This window comes from Macrosteles quadrilineatus, unplaced genomic scaffold (assembly GCF_028750875.1).
Source record: "Macrosteles quadrilineatus isolate MER2022 unplaced genomic scaffold, UCM_ALF_1.0 Scaffold_2__2_contigs__length_208266976, whole genome shotgun sequence".
Lineage (NCBI taxonomy): Eukaryota > Metazoa > Arthropoda > Insecta > Hemiptera > Cicadellidae > Macrosteles > Macrosteles quadrilineatus.
Window position 1 is genome coordinate 183118557 of NW_026542595.1, and position 27004 is coordinate 183145560.

Sequence of the window (27004 nt, forward strand, 5' to 3'; positions counted from 1 at the left end):
GTAATATGTCACGTACCTCTCCATTACAGTATATATCACAACGCAGTGCTGAGTAATATGTCACGTACCTCTCCATTACAGTATACATCACAACGCAACGCTGAGTAATATGTCACGTACCTCTCCATTACAGTATATACAGTATCACAACGCAACGCTGAGTAATATGTCACGTACCTCTCCATTACAGTATATATCACAACGCAACGCTGAGTAATATGTCACGTACCTCTCCATTACAGTATATACAGTATCACAACGCAACGCTGAGTAATATGTCACGTACCTCTCCATTACAGTATACATCACAACGCAACGCTGAGTAGTATGTCACGTACCTCTCCATTACAGTATATATCACAACGCAACGCTGAGTAATATGTCACAGTCACGTACCTCTCCATTACAGTATATATCACAACGCAACGCTGAGTAATAAGTCACGTACCTCTCCATTACAGAAAATATTACAATGGAGCTCTGAATAAAGTTTGACGTGTCTCTTAATCACAGAATATATTACATTGCAAAACTGAGTAATAATTTACGGACCTCTCCGCTACAGAATTTACTACAACCTACAACGCAATGCTGGTTATTATTTTACGCATCTCTCCATCACAGAATATATTACATTGCAAAATTGAGTAATAATTTACGGACCTCTCCAGTACAGAATTTATTATATCACAGAATATATTACATTGCAAAACTGAGTAATACTTTACTGACCGCTCCACTACAGAATTTACTACAACCCAATGCTGAGTGTTATTTTACGTATCTCTTCATCACAGAATATACTAAATTGCTAAACTAAGTAATAATCAACGTACCTCTCCACTACAAAATTTACTACAATGCAATGCTGAGTATTATTTTACGTATCCATCCATCACAGAATACTTTATAATATTGCAAAACTGAGTAATAATTTATGGACCTCTTCACTACAGAATTTACAACAACGCAATGCTGATTATTATTTTACGTATCCATCCATCACAGAATACATTTCATTGCAAAACTGAGTAATAATCAACGTACCTCTCCACTACAGAATTTACTACAAAAATGCTGAGTATTATTTTACGTGTCTCTCCATCATAGAATACAGTATATTACATTGCAAAACTGAGTAATAATCAACGTACCTCTCCACTACAGAATTTACTAAAAAAATGCTGAGTATTATTTTACGTGTCTCTCTATCACAGAAAATATTACATTGCAAATCTGAGTAATAATTTACGGACCTCCCCATTACAGAATTCACTACAATGCAATGCTGAGTAATATTTCACGTATCTCACCATTACAGAGTATGTTACATCGCATCGCTGAGTATTTTATTATTATGTATCTTTCAATTACATAATGTATTAAAACGCAACACTGAATATTTTTTTAACATATTTTTTATTACAGAATATATTACGAAGCAAAAATAAGTGTTATTTAGTGAATAATTCAATTACACAATAATTATTAAAACGCAACACTGATTAATATTTGACTTAGGCCTACCTCTCCATTAGTGAGTAACTATACTCACTAAAAATATACGTGAGATAATATTCAGTGATGCGTTGTACTAACAACGCATCACTGAATATTATTTCACGTATATTTTAATTACAGATTATATTGAAACGGAACACCGAATAATATTATACTTATCTCTTTATAACAAAATATATTACAATGCAACGCTGAGTATTATTTTACGTATCTCACCATTACAGAATATGTCACAACGCCTAACTGAGTGATAATGTAATAATTCACCTCTCCATTACAGAATTTATTACAACGTAGGCCTATAGCTGAGTATTATTTTACGCATCTTTCAATTTAAACATATATTACCACAATGTACAGTTATATACATATTACGCACAAAATATATTACCACAATTCTGAAGGGAGTATTACATAACTCCTATACAACCTTACTACTGTATATAGTAAACAACAAAATACGTGTAATATTCCAAATAAATCCTTAATTCCTAGGTCACTTAAACGCAGTTAAATATTCAGATTTTATCCGTATTACAAAAACAGTTAGGCCGTACAATGTTTCATTATATGAACCATTAAAATATATCAACATGTCTATTACGTAACACTGTTGACACATGACACATCGGATTGTTATGTACATAACAATCCGATGTGTCATGAATAATTTAATTACGGAATAAACTACAAAATTTTGTATGAATCTTCACTCAAGCTATAAATTAAACATTACAATATTCTTAATAATTATGCTGTACTTTCTGTATCTATATCATACCTTCGTAGGTGGAGAGACCATTTTTACACAATGCAATCTTTGACGTGTTTGTTATTATGAATTCCGCCAAGACCTTACCAAATCAAATTACAAGCACATTTTGGTTAATTTCTTTAGGGTACTAAAGTGTAAAATTTATTCTGCTATATTGTTTGATCACTTTGATAGATCTAACCCATTTACTACCTCGTGGTGCTGGACCATAATATAGAGGAGTGTGATGGCTGGGGGGGACGTGATAGAACGTGGGGAAATTAAATAGACTTGTACTGTACTAGTTTGAAAGTGTCAGAGTTAACGCAACGTTTTTTGTGTTTTTAGATGTGTACAATCTCGATAAGATTTCGTATTTTGTTTTCATGGATGTGGAATATTCTCGTATTCTATCGCTATGCTGGGTAGGTTGGGGAGGTTTGGATTGTGACGTTTTATTGATCAAGGGTGTTCCTCCCCTCAAACCTCCTGGTGTCGAGCTGTGATGGAATATTCCTTCTGGTCCTCCATCTCGCTTATTTAATCCCTTTTTCAAATTAACTAAGTTTTTTTTCAATTATATCTTATATTTAAAATTTAATATTTTTCATTTATTTGTATTAAGTTTGGCACTTTTATGTTGTTATGTTGATTGTCAAACATTATCTTTTTTGCTGTATCGTAGATCTACTAAGAGATATATATTTCATCTAGGTAATTAAGACTTAGTAGATACTTTAAATTCTATTATATTAGAGTGTAGAACAACACAGACAATTATCCATATAATGATACAAGGAAAATTAATGCTTTTAATATTATTGTTATTTATCCTAAATGTATACATTAAACGTAACCCGAACGTATATTAAATAAAAATGTCCACATAATTCTTAGTAAAATGTTAAAATAAAACGTACAATAAAATGTTAAACACTTCTAGTAGCTTATTGGGATCAAGGCCGAGTATGAAAGACATCCGTAGTTTGTTATAGTTTTGTTTTATTAAATTGTCACGAAAAAAGAGTTTATCCTTGGCTTTCTTATGATTTGGAACGATAATTTCAATAGTTTTAGAACATTAAAAGACATCACTGTCCTACATAGACTTATAATCAGAAAGATTATTATTTTAATAATGTTTCGGGAGTTTTACTACCGTTATAGTGTTATCTAATTCCTAGAGTCGGTTAGTGTAGTTGTTTGGCCTTAGTAATGCGCAATAAATACTGGCTCTTGAAGCGTATAGGTACTATAAAATTTGTATAATTATGTTAAGTAGTTAATTTAATCGTTATTATTTCACACACATTTTGAATAAGATTTTATTGAAAGATGGAATAATAATAATAAAATATTGAAATGATAATAATAATAAAATATTGGTATAATAATGTTAAGTAGTTAATTTAATCGTAATTATTTCACACACATTTTGAATAAGATTTTATTGGAAGATGGAATATTGAATAAGAATACTACATTATTTGTCTTCCTCGTTAGTAAGCTTTTACCAAATGTGAATTGAATTTTATTCTTATTATTTTACCTAATCATTCTTTTATCTCAAATTTTCACAATAGATTCCTTTTTTCATAAAATTCTCTGATAACTATTCTCGTCCTACTTAAATAACTTGCTCATATTTAGCTCAACATTTTTGGAGCTACATATGTAATATTAGTCTTTTTTAATTACTAATATTCCTTTTATGAATACACGTACATATTAATATATCTTATTTTAATGTGACACCCTTACGTATGATGAAAACAGTTAAGAATAGAAGTCTCGCACGAACACTTGGATACGAAAATCCCTGACATATTATCTGGGCTCCAGTATGGTCTACCTGAGCCCACTAAACCACAGCAAACATACTACTATAACCTAATAGTATGTTTTCTGTGACTAAACATATACTACTAGTAGTACTCGTATGTTTTCTGTGACTAAACATATGTCCCACTCCCGCGAGTCTCCATGTGGTGAAATATCTCAAGTCCTGGATATCTTATATCCTACTAATATTATAAATGAGAAAGTTTGGATGTATGGATGTATGGATGTATGGATGTATGTTTGTGACAAGTGAACGCGAAAAATATTGGTCGGATTGGGCTGAAATTTGGCATGATGATAGCTCACATTCCCGATTAACATATAGGCATATTCTTATTTCAAAAATCCTTTTGGGCTCCGCCCCAGTGGCTCTGGAGTTTCCCATGTTAACCTTATGAGAAATGGAATTATTGAATTTTAACAGCTGTTTCAATTAAACAAGTTGGTTCTGTTCTATGATGTTCAATAGCATTAAAGTTAAAAGGATTACCAACAGGGTGCAGCACTATTATTTCTTTTACATTTATGACAACAGCTAATTTGCAACCAAAAGGTGAGTGAGCGTAGCGAACGAGCTAACCTGAAGGCAAGTGAGCGCAGCGAACGAGCTCCAACCTAAATGTGAGTGAGCGTAGCGAACGAGCTCCAACCTAAAGGTGAGTGAGCGTAGTGAACAAATTTCAACCAGGACGTGATTGAGCCATGCAAACGAGATAATCTTGAAAATTAAGAAGTTAAACGGGGCAAAGCCCGCGGGTTACAGCTAGTATTAAATAATTTTAGTATACGTGTGGGCATTCTGAGAAGTGATAGAATATGTATTTCATTTTATAGCTATGCAGATTTGCTGAAAATAACTAGAATGTGTAACTAACTAGGCCTACTGTATATCGAGTAGTGATGAAAGTAGTTAATAATTATATGATCATACTGTAAACAAATGAATACATAATGGATTGTTCGAGGACTATATCATTTAATCAATTTAAAAGATCCGTCTTGTGACCTTGTTAGTAAGTAAACATCATTTAGGAATATGTTTAATGGGTAAAAAATTAAGAATAAAATTTTTAAACCTCGTTAGCAAGATATTTGCCTCTTTGTTATTTATGTTTTAAACTTATATCTTTAACGCTATTTAAGATATACTCGTAAATATCAAAAATTTAAATTTTGTATACCGTTTATCAAATTAAACTATTGAGCAAAAAATGATTAAAACACAGCTTCCTTTCAAAATGGTGGCAATTTCATTTTCCACAAGTTCTATTTAAAAAAAATTGCTGATTTTATTAAATAATTCTAAATAGGCATAAACTTTTATTTAAAAGTTAAAAGCATTTTAAAATCCCTATCAAACAACACCTAGTTAAAAAAAAACATCATATTATGATAATTAGCTGAGAAATCATGATTTTTAGTTGTACGGTTCAGGCAAAATAAGGCCTAAGCAGTCAGGGTTCGCCTCTTTTTGCGACTAAAACTGTAATTTCTCAGCTATTTGTCACATTAGAACCTTTCGATTTTAAAACATGACATGTCGACTTACTATAGTTATCAGGTATTGCAGTACTGTACTTCCTTGTCGGGGTTTACTTTTAAACAAGCTAATAGCAATTTAATTTTATTTGTATACAATTAGAAATATCTTTACTAACCTATATTTTGATGTGTAACGGTAATCGACATTGTGGTGAAAATAAAAACCGAATTTATGATATTTATTGACATATTACCTAGTTTGAAGTTGAAAGAACGACTAAAATAATCTTCATTTATAATGAGCATGTATACAAAATGTATACATGTAACCACGTCGTTCCATTTTGACAGTGAATTCTGTCTGACTACACTTTGGAAGCCGACAAATCTATGGGCTATGTCTAGAACTGAGTTTCAAGAACAAAACAACTAATTTAGAAAATACACAAACGCGCAATAAAGAGGCCTGCTGTCACATGGCTGCATGTGATTGTTAAAACTAAACCTATGAACAAGTGGTTTCAAAGAGTTCTGAAATATGGTATTAAACAAATAAATACAAAACGTTCTTTAATTCTGGGGAGGTTTATAGACTGGGGAGGTTTTTTCATAGAAGAGGGTTAGTTACACTATTAAGGTCAGGAGGGGTTGGTGTATTGATCATTTCCCCCTTTTCCCGATTCTCTCAACCTCCTAAACCCGCGAATTCCAATGTTTTTGCAAATACTGTACAAGTATTTTGACACAATGCGTCGAATTATAATTTTTCTTACTATTACTAAAAGGCAATAGTTTATAGGTAAACATTCACCTACAATCTATTTACAAAATCCGGTTATACGCTCCTTGAGCTATTTTTTAAAATATTTTAAACTCTTCAAAACTCTTAAGTCTTTTAGAATGTTTCCTTTGAAGAAGCCCTCAAGTTTGCAGCTTATTTTATATTTGTTGACAAAAACAAAACATGGAAACAAATTAATTATAAAACTAGTACACAAAATATAAAACGGTTACCTGTTTTTTCTTTTGAATTTAAACTATTACCTGGGGTTTTCAACCAAGCAGAATTAAGATTCCTGTCATTCGTTCTGCCTGTTAGAAAGCATACCTTTTTCTTAGTCATATAAACATATCGTATTAGAGATGTAAAAAATACAAAACGTAAAAGTGGAAATTAATGTTTATTTTAGGGTAGCCTACTTAGGGGATTTTAAACCAAACAGAATTAGGACAGAGTCCTTTCTTCCATTCTGCCTGGCGGGGTACGGCCCTTGAGGGAACCATTCCGGCATTCGCCTAAGTGAGGAAAGAAACCGTACAAACTCTCCTCAGAATGGTCGGCCTGATAGTCAGACCTCCCGAATGTGAAATAGCATAGCTACCTCACTCGGTCAGACTAAAATTAATACTAAGATACTAATACTAGATACATACATAATTTGAGACACTACATCCTAAAAAGTCCGTCATCAATAAAATTTTACGTTTTCTTTTTCGCATCTTTGAAGTCCTTGAGATGTTAATTTCGTGTATCCCCAGGCAGAACATTCAGTTGTCTCTTTAGCGGCTTCCTCTTGAAGTTCTCAGATGATTCATCAACTTTTCTGTGGTATGAACGCTATTTCTCTATACTCGTTTTATCTGATTTACCATATCCTTCTCAACAGCAATTCCTTTGACATTTAACAATTCATCTGAAGAGAGAATATTACTTATTCTCAAGAACAACACCTTGCGAGTACAGTACAACATCAAATCTCCGTATGGTTTTATAACTCCTATCTATCCAGACTTTCTTGTTACCCCATGCAAGATTTCTGGAGTAATTGGCTGTCAACGGACAAACTCTGTCATATATTCAACACTCAACTACTTTACTTCATCATACTCTTCTGAACTCATTCCAACCACATACCAAATTTGACAGAAAATTGCATCCATTTAGTTTATAAGAAATTGGATTGCAGACGTATATTGTTTCCATAGAAACAAATATTTACCGACTTCTGTGATTTGTTTATTTTAATCTTCACTTGCTCTATATAATTTTAAACTGTAGGCCTATCTTACACATTGTGTGCCATAGAATGCTAACTATAAAACAAATGCAAAAAAATATGAAGAACCATATTTAAGGCGTAATCATTCAATGGCTTTGCTATTTAATTTTTCATCTGAGTTTTGATAAACTTAGCTATCAAAAATGATAAATAAAAAGGTGGTTTTTAGCGAATTTCCCATAAGGAAATAAGCAATTACCGTAGGTATCATGGTAAGACCGAGACCCGGAACCGTTTGCTTTTTTGGCTTGATGTCCCCAGAGGTCAAAAATATAGTCCGTTTTAATTCATATACACGTGTGTCTGTGTCTTAGCAAGATAACTCAAGTAAAAAACACCCGATTTTGACGCAATTCGGTGCAAACGTGTAATCCTACATTTATTCGAACGAGTTCGCGAAACAGCCATTGAGGTTGAACCATGGGAACAGGTTTTATAGGATAATAATTGGATTTTTCCATTTTTGAACTTAAAATCGTATCTGATACCTCTATGTATTAAAAAAAAATAAACACCAGTAATACAAACAATATATTTTAGAAAATAGAACATCTATAATATGTTTTACTTGAAATAAAGGATGCATTGACTTTGGAAATAACATCGCTGTGTTTGTATTTTTATGTATCACAATAGAAACGTTTATGAGGGGAGTACAGTTTTTAACAACGCATAACGTAATTTATATACGAATGTTAGAGTATACTCGAGTGCTAGTCTAACACTTTTATTTTTTTTCAGGTCATCCACCGACCCAATGTCTTGAACATCTAGCAGCTGGAAACAGAAATAGCCGTAAGTTCATTCAATGTATTAACAATAACAAGTATGTAGTTCAGACTATATTTTCTTTGTTAAATATATTGTTTTCCTACAGTCACCCGACAAAGTTGGCTTCCTTGTACTGTTTATAGTACAGAAAGCTGCTAATTGCTGCATATTTATACTTTGTCATACGGTTTATACTTTGGCGCACATCATGATTCCAACGAAACAACACAAAACAGCGTGGTTCCAGTAAGCTAATATTCTACAATAATAAGTAGAATGTTGATTTAGAGATATGTAATCTATTTTACTATGTTAATTCCATCAATTTGGGGGTTGAATGAATATAATACATTGTTTTATCAATTTGTAATACGACTTTAAAGATTAATCACAAATTGAAATAATTTAAACATAAAACTTCATTAGGCCTACTACATATTTAAAGGTAGCTACAATAATAAAAACACAAACACCGCTTTTGATTTTGTAAAAATAAATAAAATATAGTGAAAACCAACTGTCACAAAACGAGAGACTGCGATGCGGGAGGGTTGGGGTAAGTTAGATCCTCCTGTGATCAATACAGACACTGGAGCTCAACCCGAGACCGACCTGTAGAATCAGACGTGATGTAGGCGAAAAATTCCTTATTTCCATGTCAAAGATAAAGTATATTAAATTGAACTGAATATGACTAAACTCCTAGATCAGTTGGCTCACACGCCCACTGAAACGTAATGTCACATCACTGAACATAACACCAGTGGAGTAGTTGCGTTAGTATTCTTCATAATGTTAGCAAGACAAATCATTATAAACATTTTAACTTTAGCGACGTATTTGCTGAGAAGTAATACAATTCAAAAATAGCTACTCCATTGTAATTTATGGGGGACCGCTTATTTATAACTAAATCGAAGGCCAGGTGCTCTTTCATTGACTGATTTGTACTTTTGACGGATATCGATTAAATGAACAAAATAATAAAGGTATAAATAATTATACCTTGTACGGTGCACCCATGAAATTTATGGCAAAAATTTTGTCAAATAGTGTTGACATTTACGTTACATAATTCGTTTGGAAGTATAATAGTGTGATAACAAGGTGGTTTGTGTGATTGATATTGATATTAAATATTAAAAATATTTAATATCAATATTTTTTGATATTAAGGACATTTACGTGACAACATTAGTTTATAATGAAGACGGTATGATAAATAAAGAGAAAATTTACGTAACAAAATTGTTTGTGGAGACGATAATGAGAGTAACTACGTGTTAACGTTTGTTCACGATTAAAGAATTATGATTAATAATAAGGTCGTTTAATATGTGACATAGGATTTTCCAATCATGACAGTAAGATTAATAATGATATTCACGAGATACCATTTGTAGGCTATCAACGATTACAGCATGATTGATAATTTGGTCATAATTACTAATTAGTAGTAGTTTGACGAATTAAACTGACTGACGAAAACAATGTTACCAATGTATGCGTCCATGAGAATAGTATTTTTGAATATTTTAGTAGTATTGTTGTGGTGTTTGTTGAGGACAGGGAAACCCCATACAGTATGGATAGTAAGTACTTCATTGTATGTAGCAATGACTAGATTAGTGAAAATGCATCCGCCCATCAAGTATTGTGCTTAGCATTGTATTTATGAAGACATACACGTAACAGTGCCGCCGGCCAGTTTGGATAGTATTTATATCAATGAGGAAAAATTCATCAATATATCCGCACTTGATGATAGTATTGTACTAATGAGGTCATGTAGAAAACGGGATTTGTGCATTTTTTGTAAATAAATATAAAATAAATTAAATAATTTAAATATGTAACAATACTTCCGCCCCTAAGGATTAGTATTGTAAGTTGAGACACATACGTGACGACACTGCAGCCCTTAAGGATAGTGCATATATCAATGAGGTCAAATTATTAAATACTACATTCTCCTAGCGAAGTTCTCATATCGACACGAATTAAACTGTACATCTGTAGAAAGGGTAGTATTTATATTATTGAGAACAAATTCAACTCTACATCCGCATATTGAGGCTAGTATTGTATAAACTGTGTGTTATGTAGTTCCTTTATGTATGAATACTCTGATATAAATTCATTGTGTAGCCCCTGAACTGTTTAATTGGACTATTATAGGTTCATACCTTACGTCAACAGTTCAAGAAATGGTGGTGAAACTCACATGTTTCGCCTATTCAGTCATCGCCAGGTGATCTTTACAAGGATGTTTCGTCGAATTATTATTCGTCGCCGGTAAATCGTAGGTCTACTCCGGTCTACTCTGAATGTTAAAATGATTTCTACGTCCGTATAATGTGTATTTGTTTGACTGTAGTTGGCGAATCTAATTTGGATGAACCATTCTTGTAAATATCAACTAGACGATGCCTGAATATACGAAACATGTCGTGAGTTTTACCACCACTTGTTGAACTTTGTAAGGTATGTACCTAAAATACCTCGAGTTTTACAGTTATACTGCATTATTTCAACCGAAATCCAGAATTGTTACGTTAACATTATATAGCTCTAAAAACCCAAACACATTAATTTTAAATTACAAAAATTATCTATTTCCAATTTACATGTAATCAATCATGATTGTTGGCGACATATCTAGTATGTGGAGTACTGCTTGGGGAAGGTTAATAATTAAAACTCACTTTCCAGTTAAACAAGCGGGGTTGATTAAAGGTGGGTTTGTGTTGGGTTCGCTACCCTTGGGGCGGCTGGGTTTGGGGTCTGATGGCCATGATCAATATCTAAACCACCCTCCGCTGTGCGAGGTGCAGATACAGCATTTTGTATTCATCTCACTTCTTGGCAATACTTAATTACGGCCGTAAACATTGATAAATTGTAAGCTTTTTTTAGTTGAGAAAATTTAATAATCCACGGGATAAAATTTTTCATTATTTACCGTGCTTATTTTTTGATGGTTTAGTCTGTATGACAGGGTAGTTATATGGAAGACCCACACACGTTTTGTTATAAATATGAGCTTTGTTCCTCAAATTTGTAGTAAATTGAATGACCATGGTATGAATACTCGGTCCTATTGAACGTTTAAACTTGGTATTGTGTGTTTTGGAATTAAAACTGCTGATTACTAAGTCATAGGCCTATTTGGTTTGGATTCGATTTTAAAATCTTGGAAAATCTTATAATAAGTAAAGATTTCACGAAGATTACCTTAAAAGAAAAATGCTTAAAGGGAGAGATATTTATTGAGAAACCATAATATTCGATTTAGAGAAATGTTTGGAAAAACTTCTTAAAATATATGTTTAACATTAAAACTCTCTCCTACTGATCCTTAAGAATTGCAAATATAAAATGTTGTATCCAAAAATAAATCTTTTTGGTTTCGTTGGAAATATTAGTATGCTATATCAATGTCAACTTTGTGTGATATTATAGCAACATTTATTTATTTTCTTTGAATTTCTTAGCTAGTATGTTTCTTTTATTTTCACTTCTGTTAATCGTAATTAATTGTGAAAATGTGTATTTTAATGCCTGGGTTTTGAAATCTTCCTATTGCTAATTGAACCAAAGGCGTACTGGAATAATAGTTTATGTACTTTATTTAAAACCAAAAATACAGTAAAGAAGGGAGACATGCTGCGATATTTGTGGTATGGGTATCAATGTTTCGCGTAGCGTGCAGAATTAGGTGGTGCTAACTGCTGACGAATTAGGTCATATTGCTGGACGTGTTTTTTGTCATTTAGTCCAAGGTCGCCAAGGCTACAACCGACTGTGTTGCCATTCCGTTCCAGTCAGTATTAAATAATTCCCCTCTTTCTTCTCCACTGGCCTACAAATCAACGGTCCAAACCTTAAAGCATTGCAAATAGTCTATTGAAAAAGTGTGTTGTTACTTTATTTGAGAAGTTCCCTTCAAGTGAGTGCTATGTTGATTTTGAAGAAGTAATTCATTTCGCTTGACATGTTAAACTTTACAAACTAAGGAAATATTTAGAGATTTCACAACAGATTTTTTAGTGTAGTAGATTGTGAGTGCATAGATAGACTATATCTTACCGCCTTCGCAATTTATACGTCACGATTGTTAGAAAAGAAACGGCATGGGCCACAAACATTAACAAATTATGTCACTGGTCCTAAAGTAAACACAATTTTATTAATATTTAAATGAAACTGTCAAACCAGCTATTAAGTTAGTATAGACAGTCAGACCAGTAAGATAATTTGTTCATGTTTATGATGCATACAGTTTCTGTTTTAATATTCGTCGTAATACTGCACTATGGCCGTTTCGGAGACGTCCCTCTTAAAATGTCGTACCAGAAGTAAACCAGTTAAAAATACTATCTATTTAGGTGAAATAATTATTGTGATGCTAGTGAAATAATAAGAAACAAAATAGAAAATACCAACACACTCCAGCAATAACGAATAGGCCTACTGTACAACCATACCATAAAATTCATATTTAAGTCAATATAAAATGTTCAATCTTTGAATCTTGAAATTTTGAATTTTAATTCTTTCAGCAAGAAAGTAGTTGAATGTTGTACTCAACCACTTTCCGCTAGAAAAAACTTCCACTTTAATGCAGTAAAACTTTTTAATTACCTTCCTCTCCCTTTGAATTTGAAAGCCGAACAGGACATTCAGGAAATGTCTCAAGTCCAACTTAATAAACAAGGTCTGCTACAGCGTCCGGGAATTAGCTGGTAGTCTTGATTTAACATCAAGAGGATGTGTCACAACTGAACAATTTGTATATATATATTTAAAAAATTATTTTTTTAAATGTAATTTTATTAGTTAAGACTTGGTCAATGCAAAATGTTTGTAAATCTGGCTTAATAAGACTTTGACTTTTATGCTAAAATTCTAAAATGTTTACTATGCTTGAATTGTATTTGAATTAATTTACTTCATCGAATTTATGCTAAAAACAAAACATGGTAAAGCATGTGTGATGTATAAACATAAAACTAACACACGCTCATAGTTATTCCTCCTTACTATGGTCAAAATTGGCGGGCAAACACGCAGGCAGCGCTACGGCGGCGTGCCGTGGTAAAATGTTGACGCTTCTTCTTCTTCTCCTTTCCGGCGAGACACAAGACACGACACCTGTACTTGATTGATGCTATTGTGATTGTGTTTTGTTCCCGTTATAGTATTTCGTGTTGTGTTCGTGTTGAATGTTTTATGTGCAGTGAACTGGAAGTGCATTGATTAGCTTGAAGACATATGGTTATGCCTAACATCAACATGAGTGAAAGGATTATGTGCATGCGAAATTGCTTGGATCAGCCTACTTGTGATTTTGAGGTTAGACGTTCTTCCACAGCACAGCTTTAGGTGAGTGGGTGGAATACTATTAAGTTAAATTGCACTTTAAAATGTTAAGTGCTATGAGTTGTAAGTCAGTGTGTTGTTTATGTTATGGTTTATTGAAATAAACATGAACGATGCAATGCATTAACTAGATGCATGCACATTTAAATGTTAGTCAATAGTGTTTTTAGGTTATGTAGGCATACGCTTAAATATTTAGTTTTACGATTTTAGGATTTGAGTGCGTCACCTGTTTCTGTAGGTGTGCATTATTTATATAGGGTGATGTAGCCTGCTTTGAATCAATAGACAGTAACCTACATAGTTTGTTTACAAAACAAGCATTGAGGATGTCTAAGTGGTGTAGACTTCTATATCTGTTGGCACAAACAACCGAATGAAAATATCGATTTTTCGATTGTTTTATTCGATATATCGTTTGGTTGGTTAGGTTAGATTAACCTTACCTAACTAATTAAACGATATATAGAATAATCGATGTATCGATCGATATTTTCATTCGGTTGTTTGTGCCTACAAATATAGAAGTGTACCCTCTAAGTGCATCTTCCATTGCAGATGGTGTGTATGTGCACTTTAAAACGTAATGTTGCTTTGATTATGTTGACTTCAAACCAGGCTAGGCTTACATTAAATATAAATATGGATATAAGCCTGGCAGGAGGTTTGCATGTACCTTAAAAAGTGTTACAATGTAAGTTAAATCAGTAGATTGTTTAGGTTATGTTACCTAATTTAAAATTAGCACAAAGCATGTCAGATTTGAGTAGCCTACGTTGCCTATCAAAACAATTATTTTAGATGCTGGTCCGATGTTTCACACTGTTTAGCGAGTATTTGGGCTGCACTTTACTTGACGTCCTACACTCATTCGATTGTTTTTTCGATTCAATATTTTCATTCGATTGTTTCATTCGATATATCGTTTGGTTAGTTAGGTTAGGTTAACCTTACCTAACTAACCAAACGATATATCGAATGAAGCAATCGATTAATCGATATATCGATCGATATTTTCATTCGAATGAGTGTAGGACGTCAAGTAAAGTGCAGCCCATTTAAACTTAGAAATGAGTTGACTGTAAACTTATGTGAGATAAAGATATCATGTAGTGTTAGCTAATTCCTCATTTCACTCAATACATTAGACCCATTTATAATATTATGTGTGGTTGTTTGTAGCTAAACCAAGAGATCATTACTATACTCGGTTCAAAAAATTTAGGCGATTTTAGGGGAAGAAATTTATTCCCTCCACTCGATCATCCTACTATTAAAATAACAGCTCAACAGCTGAGGTTTGCTAAAACGTCAATCAGCTGCTACATAAGAAAAAAGTAGTGGGATAACTTCTCCTGAAACCGCCTGAATATTGGGAACCGAACTATAGTAGTAAATACTGTAGGTTTTTACAAAATACAGTTCAACATATGGGTTGTAGTCTTATTTCAATTGTAGGTTGAAATTCATAAACTGTTTAAATGTCAACAGTAAAATGGACTAAGACAATTTCCAAAAAAAACAATCAGGGAAGTTTGTTTTTATCACCATTAACACCAAGACCAAAGCTACCTTAATGAACCAGTATTTATTCACAGGCAATTATATGTTTGCTGCCTTTGGCAGAGTTAAACCTATGTAGCGATTCGAATGATTTATTGCAAATTGCATCAACAAAGACAAACAACAAATTAGAATCATTTGTTTTATATTGTAGAGCTTTTAAGGGACTTATGTCCCTACAAGCCACTAGTTTTTTCTATAAAATAATATTTTAGTTTTACTGTATTACTAAACGTTTGTTATTTGTTTCGGGCCAGTGATGTAAATTTTATTGCGAATCTGTAGGGATAAAGCTGTTTATGTGCGGATAAGTTAATGAAAACTATTTGAAAATAGGATGTTAAATGTGCATAAAAAGCATCAATTTTAATTTATTGCTGTAAAGTTAATTTATTTGCTAGTCACTCAATTTTTATTTCGTATTTATAATACCTGTTATTTATTCATTGTAATTATAAATATTTACCTCAAGACTGAATACAAGATGTATTAAGTAACGGAAAACGACCTCCTGCCTATGCATGTATACATGTAAAAGTGATAAATAAATAAGTTATACTATGTTGTAAACTGTTATCTGTTCTAATATCCGTGGTAGCTGATATACCATTAAACATATTTAATTATTCTGTGCTCAATGTTTCAACCCAACTTAAGTTACTGTAGACGTAGGCGTACAAGGTTAAGAAAAACAGTTTTCTTGCTAATAAAGTGTTTATGAATAAGTATAGACGTGTTTGAGCACTAACAAAGTTAGAACATGTAGGCCTATAGTACGTTATTTATAAATTAAGTTATATCTGTGTATATTATTCATTTGTTATGCATTCATAATTTACACTTATACGTTGGCAATTTATTCTTACTTTAACTGAGTTTATCACACACGTAATTTTTAATCGGATCACACCAGTGATGAACCTTTTGTAAGCTTAGGTATTCTTTTCAATGGTCAATGTTGATGTACTTTTAATAATCCTATTATTTAACAGAGTTATACAGTGTTAAATTGTTTCCAGAGATGTGTAAAACTGTGTACATGTTAAATTTTTTTGCTCTGTTGCTTATTGATCAAATGGTGTTGTCAAGTCACAAAAATCTAAGCTAAGTTGTATTTTACAAAATAAGTTATATAGTCTTGATGATAACAACAAATGTGTAACCAGTAGTTCTTTTGCCTAACGGTTTAAAGCAACAAACATAACCTACACTTTGAATTTTTGTTTGTAATTGAATTACTGTACATGTTTTTTGGACATGAGAAACATAGCCAAAATTATGGCTAGTATACATAAAAAATTAAAATGTTAGCCTACTTAATTACATTAAAAGTTTTCTGTATGCCCTACTATTTATTTAGGTTATGTAATTCTAAAGTTATTATTTAAATTGTACATCATTTGTATGCCTAAAAGGATAGCTTAAGTTATTCTTTGGTTTGCTGTTTAACATATAAATTGGCAAATATTAAAACCTCACTAGATGTACAAAATTAAAACCAATAGTGCGCCCGACGTCCAAATGTTCATAGTTAAATCGATAGGAAGCATTATAGTTATATAGTATAAAATGAATCGGTAGAATATTTAATTAAGTGTGATTATTTTGTAGTTTATGATAGTTTATGCATTTTATTTCAAAACGCAATTAATGTGTTATGTAGTTGTAAACCGGTATTATTATTCTATATTCAACCAGGCCTATAGCCTGTTTCTTTTATCAATAAATTACGTGATTACTAATATCATATTTTGAAATATCATATAATTAATATATTTCGAATTAGTTAACTTACTTACAGTAAATGTAATTTCTCTATAGTAATATCGTTATTGTTCCTGTCCTTTCAATACAAAAAAGTAAAACATAATGTTTTAGAGTGAGATTGTAACTGTTAGGCCTATTCTATTTTAATTATAGTGTTACATTACTTTTTGATTTTTATATCTGTTCTGTTTCTTAACTGTTTCATGCAGTGTTTTTTAACTGCTTAGGCATATGTTACATTTTTAATTGTTATGCTACAATGTAAGTGGAATGTTGTATTATGTATTATACTAGCGAACAAATAAATTTCAATTGAATAACGTGCGTAGTTATTTCTTTTACCTATTTATTTTCTTTTAAAATTGTATAAATTTCAATGTATTGTATGTTTTAAATATGTTTGATGTATTATATATGTTGTCTTATCACAAAAACAAATTTTTAGTTCTCTATGTGCGATTTTCGTCTACTAAAAATATACTTACCTTAAGTAACTAAATAACCCAAATAATAAAAACCTACATATTAATAACTAAATATAATACTTGGAACATTGATTATTTATTAATATTTTTTTTGTTTAACATGTATTTAATATACCTAATATTTTTTTATTCGCTAGTCGTAAGGGAGGCGCCGCTTTGCCAGCCCAAGGTCGGACACCCCTCACCATGTCACTGTTATATTGCATAATCAATGTTTTTGCCACCCACCAAAATCCTCCTTCCCAACGTTCTACATTCCTCTTGCGTCTGGTTTCTGTTCAGTCGTAAAAAATAAAACATTCATAATAATTTCAGCTCTTACCAAGTTAAATACACTTATGTTTTCGTTAAACACTGGGTCCAGCCTGGTGATTTTGGATAGGATTTTCTAAAACGTTACAACATTTATTATAGGCCTTTAGTAACAAATAAACAATACTGGTCATTTAAAAGAATCTATATGATTTTAACGTTTTCTATGAATTGAGTAAGCTATATTGCATTGAGTAGGATTTTCTGTGTAGAATTACTACTTTATTGAATTGCCGTTTCCTCTTCGAAAGAGGACCACTGCTAAAACTCCTCCAGTTACATTTTACAATGTAAATTGTAAACTTTTGTATATGTTAAGTTCTTTTATGTAAATTTTAATCGTTACATGTCTAATTTCAATATATTTAAATTCTGGATGTTTTGAAATATTAATTTTGAAATAATTAAGTGAGGCCCAGTAGTGGAATAATTTTCTTTTAGTATTGATGCTGGAACTAATCTTATGCATATAAACGTGGTTGCAAATCAAATACAGAAACAAACAAGCAAACAAAATCAAGTATACAGGGTGATTGATATAAGTGTGCCAGCTGTTTTATTCGAAAACCATAAGAGATATCAAAAAAAGTTAAATGGTTAGTGCCTTGGACTTTTGATTAAAAAAATTGTAGTAAAGTCGAAAAAATTATTTTAGCCGCCATTTTTCCAATATGGCCGCCAACTTAGATTTTTCTTATGGAACACCCTGTATTTTATGACGTATTCTGGTAGGAAATGTAATTTTAAGACGATTTTATTCTTGTGATTTTTGTCATAAACCTAACCGTTTCAAAGATAATAATGGTTTAAGTTGTGAAATTTTGAATGGTTTTCGAATAAAACAGCTGGCATGCTTGCTTAGGCCTGTATCGAAACTCTCTCATGCAAAAATTTCAAAACTTTAACCATTATTATCTTTGAAACGGTTAGGTTTATGAAAAAAATCACAAGAATAAAATCGTCTTAAAATTACATTTTCTACCGGAATACATCATAAAATACAGGGTGTTCCGTAAGAAAAATCAAAGTTGGTGGCCATATTGGAAAAATGGCGGCTAAAATAATTTTTTTTACTTGACTACAATTTTTTAAATAAAATATCCAAGGCACTTACCAATTAACTTTTTTTGATATCTCTTATAGTTTTCGAATAAAACTGCTGGCACACTTATATCAATCACCCTGTATACGTCAATAAGCTGTTTTTAGCGACTCTTTAACAATCTTTTTCATATTTTGAAGTCATTATTGACTCGTCCTTAAAATACACTGTAGCGTCAGAAATTGAAAGCGTGGAGATACGGGCTAACTATTATTAACATGGATTTGAATAAAGAAAAAAGTCAAACTTTTGCATCCGCTGATCACCGGTTATTATTTTAAATCACCGACTTTTTTTCATAATAACAGCTTTGTAATTTTGGAAATTTGCCACTATCAAGAAATTACATACTGTATTTCACTACTAGTCCCAAAAGGAACTCATTGATGAAAACATAATTGATATACCATGGAATAATACGAGTAATTTATTATTTAATACTGAGAAGCTTTTTGTAAATTTTTTGCATCGTGATGAAAAGTATGCCTATCGTTCACAACTCGTCACAAAAGATCACTTCCGGTCTTGATCGTTATTTATGCGCCCGGCTTCGTCTCGCTTGTGAATCATCAGTATCTTGTCCCGAAATCTTTCGGGACTAGCCTACTGTAAATGTAAAATATACAGTAGGCCTACCATTAAGTTGTCAGCTGTTGAAATATACTACTAAGATAGCTATTTGAACAATAATTCTCGTAATAACATTGTATATAATATATAATACACATTGTACAATACAATTAATATATACATTGTATATATTAATTTGGTTCACACAAATGCACCTATTTGCATACCTTCCCATAGTTGGTTACTATGTCTGTGCTTAATTTTGTGCTGATCGCTTCAGCCGTTAAGGAGGAGTATTTGTAAAAAAGATGGATTGTATAAGAGCGTTGCTCACTCCACTAAATAACAGGCTGTCAGCTGATACGACTACAAAAGTTCATTCTTTGCTTCTTTACTAATTTTCTATACAGGGTGATTGATATAAGTGTGCCAGCCGTTTTATTCGCAAACTATAAGAGATATCAAAAAAAGTTAAATGGTAAGTGCCTTGGATTTTTTATTTAAAAAATTGTAGTCAAGTCAAAAAAATTATTTTAGCCGCCATTTTTCCAATATGGCCGCCAACTTTGATTTTTCTTATGGAACATCCTGTACTTTATGATGTATTATCATAGAAAATGTGATTTTAAGACGATTTTATTCTTGTGATTTTTTTCATAAACCTAACCGTTTCAAAGATAATAATGGTTAAAGTTTTGAAATTTTTGCATGATAAAGAGTTTTGATACAGGCCTAAGCAAGCATGCCAGCTGTTTTATTCGAAAACCATTCAAAATTTCACAACTTAAACCATTATTATCTTTGAAACGGTTAGGTTTATGAAAAAATCACAAGAATAAAATCGTCTTAAAATTACATTTTCTACCAGAATACATCATAAAATACAGGGTGTTCCATAAGAAAAATCAAAGTTGGCGGCCATATTGGAAAAATGGCGGCTAAAATAATTTTTTCGACTTTACTACAATTTTTTTAATAAAAAGTCCAAGGCACTTACCATTTAACTTTTTTTTATATCTCTTATGGTTTTCGAATAAAACGGCTGGCACACTTATATCAATCACCCTGTATATACTCCAATGTATGTTTGTTTGCAGTTTGTTTGTCCTTTATGCGTTACCAAACTGGCCATCCGTTGTGATGAAACGTTAGGAAATTGTTCTATACACTCCCGGGAAGGTTTCTGTCACATTCCTGTTCTTGAACACCCTTGCAGCTCTGCCCCAGTGGCTCTGGAATTTCCCTATGTTAACGTTAAGTGAATTCATATTTCAAAAGAATCTATGCATTTTGACAGCTGTTTAAAATAAAAACCAATGAGTTGGTTTATGTGATGTTCAAGAGCATTAAAAAGTTAAGAGGTTTAACAACAGAACGCAGCTCTAGACCAAAAAACCCCATAGCTCAATAAAAAAATTACAAACTTCATATTAAAAGCTTTTATCCTAAGTTTTAGATATTTTTCGTAAGATTAATACAGGAAAATTAAAGCAAACCTGTTACTCGCCCGGTTCTCAACAGATTTTGATCAAGAAAGAGAAAAAAAAACATGAAGGCTAATCAGATGCGTGTTTAAATGTTTGCTCCTGTCGAAACAAACTTATATATCTATTTATCTTAGTAACATCAATACGAAATGTTTTTAAATATACCAGAGAACATAATGTCACAAAATTAAGGTTTTTAAATTAATTAATCCTACTTCAAGATAGCCTATATAACAATGTTCTATAAAGTAATGTAAAAATTAAACTGTACTATTGGCGAATTTGGTTTGAGGGTATAACTATAAGTGAAAGGAGATAGAACGGGAAAAGTATTTTTGTAAAAATATTATGATTTTGTTCCAGAGAGAGTGAGCAGTTCGAAGCTCTTGGTAGAAAGGCAAAAGGCAGTTAATTTTTCAAATGAAGTTCTCCCTTAGGTTGACTTCAGTAGCCCCATAATTAGTTTTGCCGAAAAGGCTATAAGAATGAATTTAATCCGTAATAACTGTTTCCATATGGAAAAATAATGTAAAAGGTCATGTTAAGCCCGTAGTGAAGAGACAACTTCTTCATGATGATGACACACAGTCGGTCCATGATAAAACTCATAAGTATGTCGAGCAAAGCCGACGGATAACAGATAGTGCCATATAAACCCCCCCTTGGTCAATTAATATTTTTCAAGTAATAGACAAATAGATCTGCTTTCTCCTATTGAAACTACCTGTCCGTGCTTGTGTAAATTACTACTGTAATATCAGGCTTTGGAATGACTGGTTTAAATTAATGACGTCTTTATTCTATGTTGTGGGTCTCTTGCTAACAGTTACTAGTTGATACTTTTTAAATTATAAATGCCCCTACGTATTTACTGTAACACAAATCAACCTTTGCGTACTGGTGTTTCAGGCAAGGATGGGTGAGGAGGCGGCGTTAGACGACTCAGATCTCTCGGACATAGAGATTGACGATGAAATCACAGAAGAGCTTATGAAATTGGATTTCATGGGATCCAGCTCCGACGAAGATGAAGAAGAGGAAGAGGAAAGGTTAGCTGAGGACAAGGAGGATAAAAGGCTAGTGGAGGAAGAAAGACCGCAAAGAGGAGATAGTTTGGAAAGAGAACTTGAAGTCATGTTCATGTCTCAAAATGCTAAGGAAGTGCCTGGAGGGGTGGAGGAAGGGGCCAGCAAAGATACAGGATTGGAGAGTATCTCTGACAATGAGCTAGACGGTCCGGAATCTGGAGAATGTGATACGAGTGACGGAGAACTGCCAGACAGTCCCAACATAGTAGTGACGATGCCCGATACGCCGCCCATCAACCACATGCAAGGGATAGAGGACCTGTCGGGTTCCAGCGACGTGGAACTAGTGGATGAGTATCACGGAAGAGAAGGAGAGTATTACGAGAAACCTGCTAGAGAAGTGATCATCGAGAAGAGGGAGCTTGTTGTCAAGAGGAAAGAAAAAAGTCCGAGCAAAAGTAGAGAAAGGATTATTGATAAAGTGATGAAAGACAAGAAAAGCAAAAGTAAAAAGAAAAACGAATCGGAAGGTACGGAAGAGGAAAAACGACGCTTAAAACTCGAAAAATACATGGCGAGATTGGAAATGTATAGGGCTAAATGTCGTGAGTATATGAAACAGATTTCAAAGAAAACTGAACTCATGAAAAAGAACGAGAGAAAAAAAATTTTAATAGAAAAGAACAAAATCAAAAAGAGGATTTCTGGTGAAGGTAACAAGTTGAAGTCCATTGTGAAGGAAGTAGTCAGAGATAATTCACCTCATAGTTCAACATCGTCAAAGTTCGAGCGCAGCTCGCACTCGTCGAAAACAGACAAATCTCCGCTCAGTGAAGTCCACACCAAACGAAGTTCCTCGGATAAAGAGCGCAAGTCCAAGCACAAAAAACCTAAAAGCAAATCCAGAGAATTAAAAGAGCATAAACTGTTATATCAGGAATACTTACATTACCTCCAAATAGAGCGGCAGAAATGTCTCGAAGAGGGATTCCTTAAGTCAGAAAAACCTAAAAAGATTAAGAAAAAGAAATCAAAATCTAAGAGTCCCGAAAAGAAAAAGGAAATACCTCCTAAGAAGAAACAAACTCCTCGTCCTCCAATTTTATCTTTTTCTGAATTTTGTAATAACAGAGAACTAGTTTCACCTGATAAAGAAATTCCGCAACCTCCTGCCAAAGTAAAAGCTAGTGATGATGCACAAGTAAGGAAAGAAAGGACGTTATCTGTAGACTCTGCAGCGACGACGGCTACAGTGAGGAGTGACCCAGCTGACGACGACAAGGAGTTGTTCATCACAATTACTGACCTCGAAAAACAAGACAAACAAAAAGAACAGAAAAGTATAGAAGAAGACAAAGAGAAAATCGAGTCTGAATTAGAAAAGGATCCAGAGCTGAAGAGTATATCAGTGTTTACCAGCGTACTATTCAAGGGCGACTCTGAATCAAAAGCCATCCCTTTCTTGTCATCCGAATGCCGTCCATCTAGTCCAAAGCTGACCGAAATCAAACCAAAGAAAGCGTTCATTCAAGATACAGGTATCGATGAAATATACGATATGAACGACGATCTTTCGAATATTTCTCAATCTAGTCTTTCGCCGTCCAGGTCTCCCGTGCCTAAACTGCACAATAAGGCGTTACTTAATTTCCTAGAAAATCAAAAAGAAAGGAAGGAGGGATTGAACAAGAAATCTCCAGAGAAGAAGTCAAAACCTTCCAGGTCGCGGTCTAAAAGTCCCAGGAGAGAAAGATCGAGGTCGAAAAAACGAAAAAGAAAACACCATTCGTCAATATCGACTGTTTCACCATCTCCTCCTCCTCTCAGGCCGCGATCTCCGGAGAATATCCATAGGAAAAGGACTTCTCCTACGGCCTACCTCAAAGAGCGGTGGAAGGACTACCCGTCACCTCCCGAACACAGACTGGCCAAGAGAGATCACAGACTGACAACTCTAGTCCGCAGACGGTAAGCCATCACAGTATTGCATCAATGTACCAGAGTTTTATAACTTATAAAAATCGCTAAAATTTGTAAAAACGGTTTTCCAGTTGGTTACCATAACGAGACCGTAGTAGCCGCCGTTACGATATTTGTGTAATAAACATGGTCGCATAGTGTGTGCTGATTGCAAAAATTAATTGTCTGATTAGTTAACTCGTTATAGTGCTCTTCTCCAAATCGCGGTGTCGATTTTGGACCTAGATGGCATCGGGCTATCAATTAACAAATAGCTTTCCGACAAAATGTCAACATCGTAAGTAATATCATACAGTATAATAATAGATTCAAAACTACTGTAGTTCTCTGATAAAATATTTAATAAATCCTCCCGTATACTATTACACTTACTAATTCCATTTTTGATTATTCTTAAACATACGAAAAAGGTGAATCCGATCCCTAAATTAAATTACAACGTGCTTATTCCATTAAGAACAGTTTCGGTCTAAAACAATGGACCGCTCTATTGCCCTTGAACTTAAACCCTCTTCCCTACCCACCGTACCAAATCCCGACCGATTGGTCCCGGGACTATGCATAGATCAAGTCCGATTGGTCAGTTTCTCATTTTATCAGTGCCAGCTCAGTTCGTAAGTTTAACGTTATAATATTTCCGTATAATATTTCCACAGGGCGGTACAGGGGTTGGCTGCGCGCGTCCACTATTGATCCGTCCTCCGTTGCTCGCAATTACTGTGCTCTGCTCTGCTCGACCGCCGACTCTGCCGTTATTTACCGGATCTCCCGAGGTGTTGTATCCGGTTTCATTGATATCGGCCTCTCTGCGGTATTAACAGTGAAGTAGTGTCCGAGATGTAAATACAGGTGCGGAGTGCGCGATGGTTGTGACGGCCGCCCCTGTCCTTATCAGGGCCGCCGCGTTGATAAGGGACCCCCGCTGATATGTTGGTCACTGATAACAGTGTTATCGCACTAGAGCAGATTCTTGAAGACCTCGAGGGAAGGTATAGTTTTGTAAATTAGATTGAGTGTTTTATTAGTGTATTTTTCAACATTTGCATGTTTATGGTTTGATATGGAAAGGGAACTGTTGAACGGTCTTAATATTATCTAATGTCGATAATTTGTTAGATTTTATGGATTTTATCAACAACAATCTAACAAATATATTATATATTGGGTGGACCAAAAACTTAAGATATATGATACTTTGTCGATGTCGCTTGTAATCAGATTTGAAGGCGACTGTTCAGTGTAAGTGTTGTAAGCGTAAAGAACTGTTAGAGCTTTATACTTTTAAAAAGCCTTGTGTTCATAGAATATACAAATTAACTTTTTTTACACATTCAGTAACTATAAAGTGTGTTAAACCCGTCTTGAATACGGTTTGCGAGTTGCACAACTACGCGTTTAGAAATAAATTGTCGAATCCAGCGTATAAAAAACTCCTGAGTGAAACATAACGAAAATAAAAAAAATAATGAATTGTTAAATTCGTCCCACTTACGCGTTTAGACGTTTTAGACCAGTGTATTGTGATTTTAACCTATATTTTACCCAAAACCCAATTAACGATTTTTGTACTGTACTGTTTGTTTTACATATACGTAAATGCTTAGTATTGCATATTTTGAAAGTTCGTTATATACATTAAAAATAAAGGGGGAACGTATGAAAAATGTTATGGACCATAAAAACAAGAATCGAGGCGAATTTAAATAATTTATATACACTTACAGTATTACAGTTTATAGTTTTGTAACGGAAATAATGATTACTGAATCGATTTATCGTCTAAACTAACTATTCATTAACTTTATAAACAACTTTTCCCCTTCATTCTATGACAAATTCCAGTATGACTTCTTCCTAATTTTGACCTATGTTGTTCGTTATCATAATTACTCGTTTTTTTAAATGTAAAGACTGCCCTTTTCATGTAACATTCCTGATTATTTTGTTGTTTGTAAAAGATGATATTACCAAAGTGACTTATACTTATACCATTTGACTATTGTGTCAGTCCTTCATCAACCTAAACCTAAATGAAATTAGGGACATTTTTATCAAAACTGGAATTAAATATTTAACAAACTGAAACTTAATCAACAATAGTCTTATACTGTACCTCAGTTATTTTAAAGGGTGTTCTGTATCTAATGTTTTTTATAAGTATTAAATGTAGTACATGATTGTTGTTACAAGAAGATCTTACTTATCTCACCGGTATGTAAACTACCAATTAATTTCATACTGTACCACAGAGTTAATTTAATTAACGCAACTAGTTTTTTAGTGACACCCAAGGTCATACACATTACAAAACCAGCATTAACAAACCTAAGTTAAGTTATATTCCTAAAGCTAACCTTCATTAAATAGATAATAAAGTCGCAAGACTCCAATTTAAAAACCTGCATAATGTTTTGCATATACCGTGCACATACTTGAACGGGATGTGCCGTTCAGTTACAAACGCTTGTGTAACTGAACGACTTAATTATTTGATTAGGAACTCATTGACTCACTGATCAGGTATACAAATGTTAACCCACTTCTAAAATAGCTACTATCTGAAATCTTTTGTGGATGTCCATCTCGATCCCAAACCGCCCAGAAAATTCAAAAAATTGCAGTTTCAAATCACAACCCCTTAATAAAACCCTAAATCGCATTTTCTTTTTAAAAAAAAAAACGCATTTTTAAAACGGATATAGCTCGAAAACGGCAAGAGCAAAGATTTGAAATAATTTCCATGGTCAGGAATAAAATTTTCTTCAAGACACTCTTCGGCGTTTTTCGAAAATCGCCCTACTTTACCTTAAAAAAAAACGTACTACTTCTAAAATTTGTAAAATGTCTTGGATTTTAGACCATGTTTTCAATTTTTTAAATTACTTTTCGGACATATAT

At 33.1% G+C, this 27004-nt stretch overlaps 1 protein-coding gene across 1 annotated transcript in view; it reads left to right on the plus strand.

Moving 5' to 3' along the window:
• Positions 1 to 27004, plus strand: part of LOC128985197 (serine/arginine repetitive matrix protein 1-like) — a 62707-nt gene that overhangs the window by 19236 nt on the left and 16467 nt on the right. The window contains exons 3-4 of the mRNA XM_054404582.1: positions 8401 to 8454; positions 22008 to 24094. Of these exons, the coding sequence (XP_054260557.1) occupies positions 22014 to 24094 (2081 nt within the window). The 5' untranslated portion in view covers positions 8401 to 8454; positions 22008 to 22013. The remainder of the gene's footprint in view (positions 1 to 8400; positions 8455 to 22007; positions 24095 to 27004) is intronic.